The sequence below is a fragment of the Monopterus albus genome, unplaced genomic scaffold (assembly GCF_001952655.1).
Source record: "Monopterus albus unplaced genomic scaffold, M_albus_1.0 scaffold215.1, whole genome shotgun sequence".
In the NCBI taxonomy this organism is placed as follows: Eukaryota; Metazoa; Chordata; class Actinopteri; order Synbranchiformes; family Synbranchidae; genus Monopterus; species Monopterus albus.
Window position 1 is genome coordinate 270,732 of NW_018128095.1, and position 9,013 is coordinate 279,744.

The 9,013-nt window shown below is 40.0% G+C and overlaps 2 protein-coding genes across 3 annotated transcripts in view; both read right to left on the reverse strand.

Annotated features, from left to right (window-relative positions):
- Nucleotides 1-3,239, reverse strand: part of zdbf2 (zinc finger, DBF-type containing 2) — a 15,338-nt gene extending 12,099 nt beyond the window's left edge. The window contains exons 1-2 of one of the 2 annotated variants that reach the window (XM_020619132.1): nucleotides 3,108-3,239; nucleotides 1,124-1,223 (exon numbers count right to left, since the gene is read on the reverse strand). The gene's annotated coding sequence lies outside the window, so the exon portion shown is untranslated. Of the gene's footprint in view, nucleotides 1-1,123; nucleotides 1,224-2,807; nucleotides 2,870-3,107 lie in introns of those variants that run through there. The other variant, XM_020619133.1, reaches the window with a different exon arrangement.
- A 1,154-nt stretch (nucleotides 3,240-4,393) lies between these two features.
- Nucleotides 4,394-9,013, reverse strand: part of eef1b2 (eukaryotic translation elongation factor 1 beta 2) — a 6,068-nt gene continuing 1,448 nt past the window's right edge. Inside the window, exons 2-7 of the mRNA XM_020619161.1 lie at nucleotides 7,149-7,271; nucleotides 6,931-7,066; nucleotides 6,771-6,837; nucleotides 5,994-6,119; nucleotides 4,740-4,807; nucleotides 4,394-4,532 (exon numbers count right to left, since the gene is read on the reverse strand). Coding sequence (XP_020474817.1) covers nucleotides 4,446-4,532; nucleotides 4,740-4,807; nucleotides 5,994-6,119; nucleotides 6,771-6,837; nucleotides 6,931-7,066; nucleotides 7,149-7,271 — 607 coding nt within the window. The 3' untranslated portion in view covers nucleotides 4,394-4,445. The remainder of the gene's footprint in view (nucleotides 4,533-4,739; nucleotides 4,808-5,993; nucleotides 6,120-6,770; nucleotides 6,838-6,930; nucleotides 7,067-7,148; nucleotides 7,272-9,013) is intronic.

The window sequence follows — 9,013 nt, forward strand, 5'->3', positions numbered from 1 at the left end:
CTGAAATATTTGTGATCAAACAGAAAAAACAAACATGTAGCAAAGGGCCAGAGATCAGTGTGTGCGGGTTTCTTCTGCTTTTAACATCAGTTTTCCACCAAATTTAAAGAGCCCATGGCGCTTTTCCTTGTTTTTTGACTTATCTACCACGTTATAACAGAGAATTATCATCTTAGACATGACCTGAAGCTCAAAAAAATTAGGTGCTCGGCAACTTGGGTTATACATGTCTCACAAGCTCTCACGCACCACACCTTTTTTCTAACAAAATTAAGTTTTACATGATAGTTTAAGGATTTCCTTGAATGGTCATAATTTCCAGGTTGTTGCACGTTCATGTGAGCTTGCCTGACATCCACTGGTGCCCCCACCATATTATGAAAACATTATATTGCTTTGTTTGTTATGTATATTTTCAATAAAGCTTATAAAAAAAACATCATCCACCGGTGCCATTGTAAAAAAGTGGAATTTCTCAACTTATAGAATTTTATTAGATTGCTGCATTTGCTGCTTAAAGTGCCTTAAATTTTGTGTTACTTATTTATCTATTTTATATTTCATTTGTATTTTGTGGCATTCATGTGGATGGCAAAGTAAGAATTTCATTGTACAGGGAAACATGTTTCCTAACTGTGCATATGACAAAATAAACACTTTGACCTTTGACCTACTGCATGTCCGGGAATTAAAAACAGCAGTAAAATGTGTGAAGGCAGCCACTGTTTTTATTACTGATTAACCTTCTCATTATTTTCTTGATTAATTGATTTACTATTTGGTCAATTAAATGTTGCGGACATCTCAAACGTCTCATTTTGTGTGACCCACAGTTATTTGTTTACTGGATGGTTGTTACAAGTATTCTGTGCGCTTGCTTAAAATGCTTAAAGTGTTCAATCAGTTATTTTTCAAAATATTTTAATTTTCTGTCAATCAACTTATCCATGACTAAAAAGTGACCTCAGAGATGCGCCAATCAATCGGCGGAGATTGGAAACAGCCAGCTTTCGCTGTGACCGGCCTTGTCCGGTGACGGTGCATCTCTAAGTGATACTATAAATAATACATGTAAGCAATCAAATATGAGATATTTATGAGTGAAGCATTAACAAAATCTCACCTGGAGGCAGTGCAGTCAGTGACTTGTCCATCCAATCAGACCCCTCCATGCTGTAACCAGTGGTGACCCACTAAGAGAGACCGCTGGAGAGTCCATGAGCCTGAAGAGAAAAACAAGCTCATATGAATTCATATAAATATACGGTAATCAATGCCAGATCTCCACATTAACTGATCAATCAATCAAACCTTTATTTATAACTGAGTAGCACATCAGACTACGGTTTCGTAATAATAGACTAAAGACAAAACAAGATGAGCTGTAGACATCAGGTGAACAGAAGGAAATTTTACATTAAAAACTACATAAACAGAATATTATGTGTTTTCCATGACATAGCAAAATACTCATGGTGGCTTCACTGATCTGACCTTTAGTTCAGTTAAACGTTCATTTCCAACAGTGTCATTGATATAAATTTTGATGTTATATTAATAAAAATGTACAGTAGCATGTTTGTGACTGTTGCTAAACAGACGTTGACCTCCCACAGTTTTGTCTTCCTCAACATTTAGGAGTCAACTAATAAGCCAGATAAAGCTGGCAAACTAAATAGTCTGGAGAGTTATAGGCCTCTACCCCGTCTAAAGTGCTGGAGATCCTACTGGATAAGTTAGAACTGTATAGTTTTACTACTGAATTTGGATTTAAATGGAAGCATTGAACTGATAAGTGTATTTTAGCTTTAGATAAATATAATCAACAAAATTCAACAGTTTTATTGTTGCTTCTAAAGCATTTGATCATATTAACCATCATAAATCATTTAACAAATTATGCCAAAGAGGTGTGCCTAGGTGTCTAGTGAGAATCCCGGTGTTTTGGTATGCACAGGCAGTGAGAGTAAAATGGGGTAATTCTTTTATCTGCTCCTTTCCATGCAAATAATAGGATTAGACAAGGTGGGATATTATCCCCATTTCTCTTCAACATGTAAATGGATGATCTTTGAGTGCAACTGAATAGCTGTGGACCTGGATGTATGGCTGGTGATTCCCTTATTAGCCACCTCATGTTATGCTGATGAGTTGGTGATTTTCAGTCCATGCAGTGCTGGTCTTCAACAGTTATTGGGGAGTCATTCACAATATAGGGTAGAATTTGTCATTAAATACAATACTGATCTGAGTAAAACTATGATTATTAGAAGCAAGGAAGACCGGAAAGGAGTATTCCCTGATTTCGTTCTGGCTGGTGCTGCCCTGAAGGAATTGTAAGGACATTAAATCACATCACATAACCAATGATCTCTCAGATAAGTACATCTACAGACAGTGTAAAAAACTATATGCGCAAGTCAACATTTTGGTTTAGAGAGAATTGTTGTAAGGCTGGAGAAGTTAGTATGTCTGCATTATGCCAGTTAAAATATGGGGTTTGTCAATTACCCGCTTTGTTTAGAGTGTTACACATCTCGTTTCATTGGTATATATACCGTTGTTTACTTATCTGTGGAGTTTAAATTCATATTAGCTAATACCATCACGGTTCACGAACTATCCTCTCGTTTTAAGGAAGAGGCCTTTTGGCTCTCTGATTCTGAAACAATTAAAAACTATTTGGAGTTATGGGGGGGTACCAAGCTAATCTAGAGGTACCCAAGACTAAACATTAAATGGCTGGAAACAGGCAAAATGAGCATGTCAGGGGCACTTTATTTACTATATCTTTAGGCTGTCCTCACCTGTCGGACGACTTATAGCTCAGCTCTACCTACGCTCTGACTGGCTGACAGCAAGGAGCTGACCTGTCGCTTTGAACCCAGGATCGTTAAATCCGGGTTAAAACGGACTAACGAGGACTACGGTGACGTCGCTGGTGACGTGGCCCTCGGTTACGGTAGCTGTTAACGTTAGCAGCCGGCTAGCTGTTAGCATGTTGTTGGCTTGTGCGTTGCGCACTGACCCTACAGTGGTGCTGATTAACTGATTCAGGTTAATGACGTGGATTGTTAAAAAAAACGACAAACAATGAGATTATTTACCTGTAGCTGTTTGTTTGTTGCTTATATTACTATATTGAACGCTTCTTCCGCTGTGCGCTTGCTCCACGACTGTTTAGTTTCCGGTCTGATTCTTCTTCTGCTGCACAAAATCCGTCAGAGCGGGAAAGTAACAGAGCAGCACCATGAGCAGCACAGAGGTGCTACCGCCACCAGGTCAGATCGGGAACTACAAGTGTAATGTATACAGTGACATTTAATTACTTGTAAATGTTTTTATTCACAGGGTTTCACTTTTAAACTAATATACACTATATTGCCAAAGGTATTCGCTCATCTGCCTTCATATGCAAATGAGCTTGAGTAAGAACCAGTTCTTAATCCATAGGGTTTAATTTGATGTCAGTCCACCCTTTGCAGCTATAACAGCTTCAACTCTTCTGGGAAAGCTGTCCACAAGGTTTGGGTGTGTTAATGGGAATTTGACCATTCTTCCAGAAGCACATTTGTGAGGTCAGACACTGATGTTGGACGAGAAGGCCTGGATCACAGTTTCTGGCAATATAGTGTATGTGTATCTGTGCTGGACCCGGGACCTTTCTCTAGTCTGGCTCTTGGTGCCCATTCATGTCTGGATCCTCATGGAGTCCCAGCCTCTTATCATTCCCGTACTCTACAAAGGACATGAACAAAATGTAGTCTGTTGGAGGCACCTGGAAACTGGATTGTCCTGCAGGGTTCGTGTTTATAGTGTTCTTTGTATGCATTACAATATACAGATATATAATGTTTTACAGTGTGGACAATCACAATTATACACAACATCCATTTCTTATTTCCTTCCTGTTACTCTTCCCAAGGCTTCTTCCATAAAGGCTTTTTTGGGGGAATTGATTCTGATCTGATTCAAGCGTCTAAGGGCAGAGGGTGTCATACACTGTACAGATTGTGAAACCCCTTAAGGCAACATTTGTGACTTTGGGCTGTATAAGTAAAAATGTACTTGACAACGTGAAGCCCTGTGACAGACTGGCGACCTATCCAAGATGTACCCCACCTCTCACCCAGTATCAGCTGGGATAGGCTCCAGCCCCCCACAACCCTGTTCAGGAATAAATGGTATAGATAATGAATGAGTGGAAGGATAGACAATGTGGAGAATGACAATCAGCACAAAATAACTGTCTACCTGTAGTTAAAAAAAAAACTAACAAAAAAACACAAAGCTACAATTCTAAAAAGGTTTTTGGACATCTGACACATTAAACAGTCTGTTTAAATTTCTCTGTGGAGACACTTGAAGTCAATTAAATCTTCAGACCAAAGACTATTTTGTGCTGAAGTGCTTTTTATTATATTAGCATGATGTTTGTTGTCATATCAGATTTTGTTGAAAGCAGCAATGTCCATCGACTGAACATAATCCTCAAAGGCTGTGATGTGCTCCTCGAGGATGTCTGTGCCCACCTGGAAACACAGGTACAAGACAGATGAGAGATGACAGAATAAAACCAAAAGCAGGTAAAACTTTAGTTGTATAAAAAAAATGCACTTTACAATGTATTTTACAACTTTACAATGAAGAAAAAGCTGATAATGTGCATCTTACAAGTAAACATAACACTTTCCCAGTTAGTGCTGTTATTGACCAAAAATAGTTTAATTTTTAATGACCTTGTCATCTTCAACCACACAGCCGATCTGCAGCTTCTTGATACCATAGCCCACCGGGACCAGTTTTGCTGCAGGAGATAAAAACAAAAACAAATGCACATGATTATTGAATGGAGCTGTGATCAACAAGTTTCAGTGTTCACCACTTAAGTTGTTAGTTTTTAAACCTCTTAATAGAATCCAGAGTTTCAGATCATGAAGTGTCCATCACGTCTTCAGCCGAAAGATGGTGAATTGGATCATCATCAGCTCTGCTTATCCATACTGATCAATTGCATTTAACCCAATTGTGTTTGCTGTTCTGCTGTGAGGATGAGTTCCTGTAAATGTTTTAAGGGCACTGCACACAGGCGGTGTGATGCATGTCAAAACACCCACACCCATTATTTTCCAATCAAAGCCTACACACTGGTGGTGAACTTACGAGCATTTATGCCAGGAAAATCTCTTTTCAGTTGAGCGAGAAAATATTTTACCGCAAACCTGATTTGATTTAAGTTTTGGCAGTTAGTCATTTAGAAATGAGTTTTCTTCATTTAACCAGGTAGCATCTCACTGAGATTCAAAATCTCATTTGCAAGAGAGACCTGGCCAACAGAGCAGCAACAACAAAGTTAAAAAACTTAAACCACTTTCACACAACTCACTAGGGCTGTCCCGAATGGCAGCTTTTGGGCTCCCGATACTTGGTGGTAATAATTGGCGAATATTGACTGTGGTAGGTGGGGGGGATATGGGTGATATTCAGAGGTGTTACAGAGTGACGCCTCTTTACCTCAAAACGATCTTTGGCTAACAGACAGCATGTTGTCTGTCCACTGGCTGCAGCAAGGTCACAAACTCAGCAGCAGCCACTTTCATTTTGTCCCATCATCAATTTAAGTCACAGAGTTAACGTTAGTAAACGCAGCTGTATGAGCCCACTGGTTGATATTTTAACCAGAAACAGCAACAAACGGCACAGGCTGCTACCTGGACAATCTCCACACAGAGCTTTGCCAACAGCATTGATCTACTGTATTTCTGCAGGGGGCAGAAGGCCTGAATATTCAAATGCTAAAATTGAAAATCGATTACCTACCCAACGAACAAATATCAAAATATTCATGTCCCGCCTTATAACTCACTTGGTAAGTCCAGGCTAAAACACTGCCAACAGACAGCCAGGATTTTACTATTTATTGAATATTACTGCTTCTTCTTCTTCATAAAGCATTGTTTGTAGTTCTACAGTTATGAATGTAGTATTCTTACACTGTCCCCAGACCAGCCCGTCCATCTGGATACTGCGGACACACTCCTCTAGCTTCATCATGTCTGTTTCATCGTCCCACGGCTTGACGTCCAATAGGATTGAAGATTTGGCGATGAGGGCAGGCTCTGAGGAGAGGAAGAGTCAGTTACCCTGGAAACAGCTCTAAACAACAGGTTTGAACAATAGCTCTGATTGTTCAAGACTCATCAGGTAAATAAGGTGTCCATCAAGCTGTCAGCCGAAAGATGGTGATCAAATATTCATCATAAAGAGTCTGACAATCACAGCACAACCATGTCACTGGGTCTTGGTCAAGACTGCAGGATGTGGGTGAAGCTACAAAATCAAACATGCAGAACATTTGTTAAACTGACGATACATCTTAAATCAAACTAAGTATTGATCAGGTTGTAGTGATGTCACTGTGGTAAATCCAGCCAACAGGTGGCAGTTCAGTAATTGGTGGTTGGTTATGATAATCTGATTTGGCAACTTCTCAAAACATTTAACTACTGAAGAAGTCAGATGTTTTTTCTCCAGTTTATAAAATAACTGCAGCTATGAAAACCCATGGGTTTGTCATCCAATAAGGGCATGGGTCTGATTTTTCTTCTTCCCTCCAATAATGTGCAGAACATTTAGCCTGCAAGTTGTTGTGTCAAGTGAGTAAACAAGCTGGGTTAAGAAAAACTGAGCCACAAGAACCTTTTGTCTCTTCACTAATCAATATAGTGTCTGATGATGTGAATGACTCTGTTCAGTGTGTAGCAACCCACTCTTTGCCTTCTTCGCTGCGTACTCTGCTAGACGTTCCTCCTTTAACCTAGCTGCCTCTGCGTCTTCCTGTAAGAAAAATATCAGGGCAAATGGTAAACATGCTGATCACCATTTATAAATGGCATTACCCTGATCTCCTCATGACATCATGGACCTCACCTCGTCTTCGGAGCCAAACAGGTCAATGTCATCGTCGTCATCATCCTTTGAGTCAGCAGCAGGGACAGAGCTAGTGGTGGTATCAGCCACACCTGGAGGGCCGTACTGGCCCAGAGGCTTCTTCACACCTGGAAGACTGACAGGAAACAGGGAGGCAGGGTTTAAGTCATTGATGCCACACACCTGTGTAGCCCTACCGATGACATCATCATTCTTACCTGTTCTTTTGGTCCTGATAGGACCTGATGTGGTTGTACCAGCGGAGGGCGTGGCACAGGTCAGCTGAGGGCGGTGATGAGATCGCCTCAAAAATCGCCACGTCAGCCTGAGAAGGGACATATCTATGGATGAAAAGATGGTGAAACCATTATAGAGAACGATTGGTCAGTCAACAACTAGTTGGATTTCTGTGACTCTTGAGAAAACAATTTAGGAGTCCAGCATCTTGAGGACTTTAATTTTTTTTTACAGCTGTAAATTGAAGGTTAAGGTTTTGGACTGTTGGACACAAAACATCTGAACAACAATTATTCTCTAACTTTATGTACAGTTTTCCGATTTGAAAAAAAAAGGGGGGTATTAAATTGTCAGTTAAAATAAGCTGCTGTCATCATGCTCCTATTTTGGTGCAGGACACGAATCAATTAAAACTAGATTTCTGAACATATTGTATGATGTGCATGTTTTTATTTCACCTCACTGACATCTTATTTCTGTAAACTCAAACATGGGTGCTGCTCTAACAAGAATCTACCTGAGGACATAGTGAATTTGTCATAAATTAAAGACTAACAAGTGAATGCTGTTCCAAACTGAACCAACCCTTATACACTCACCAACCCTTTATTAGGTAAACTTGTACAATTCTATGTAGTTCAAATCAACACATCCACTTTAACATCTGTGTTTATGAAGCTCTGAATGTTTCAGTTTATTGAATTTATCCAAAAAAAATATTACTGAATTGCATACAATTGTACAGGTGTACCTAATCAAGTGGCCACTGAGTGTATATTATACAGAACGTTACTTTACAACCTGAATTATCTTGCATTTATGTATAGATAAAGCAACGTGGGGCTGCAACAACTACTGTACCTAATAGAGTGGCTGGTGCAAGTATATACACTAGTATATTTAGCAGGTTTGATACAAATAAAGTTTATGCTGGTACGTACTGACACCAAGAAATTATACTGCACACAAAACATCGACACAGAGAAAGGCCTTCACATTCTCCTGTATTTACCTTTTATATAATGCTAAACCTAACTACCAGCTAAATAAGTTAAAGCATGGCTACTTTTTACCCCCAGAGAATACCACAAGTATGTGCTTGCTAGACATCGTTCATTATTACACTCATACCGTACACACAGCTTTTCATACAATCAACACAATCTGTTAGAAAATTAACTAGTATAAGCTACCATTGCACAACATGGTCTATAAATGTGTTGGTGACCTGCAGCTTATTAATTTAGAATATATTGTATAGACTTCTTCTTTTTTTCGGCTGTTCCCGTTACGTGACGCCACAGCGAATCATCCGTTTCCAACTATCTCCGGCATCCTCTACTCTCACCCCAGTTAACTTCATGTTCTCTTTTAGCACATCCATATATCGCCTCTTTGGCCTTCCTCTTGACCTCTTGCCTGGCAGCTCCATCTCCAACATCCTTCTACCAATATAACCACTATCCCTCCTCTGCACATGTCCAAACCATCTCAATCTGGCCTCTCTGACCTTGTCCCTAAAACAGCTGACCTGAGCTGTCCCTCTGATGTGCTCATTCCTAATCCTGTCCATCCTGGTCACTCCTAAACAGAACCTCAACATCCTCATCTCTGCTACCTCCATCTCTGCCTCTTGTCTTTTCCTCACTGCTACAGTCTCTAACCCATATGACATAGCTGGTCTTACTACTGTCTAGTACACCTTTCCTTTGATTCTTGCTGCCAATCTTCTGTCACACAACACTCCTGACACCTTTGTCTACCCATTCCAACCTGCCTGCACTCACCTACTCCCTACACTCATCGTCACACTGGACTGTTGACCCCAAATACTTAAACTCCTGCA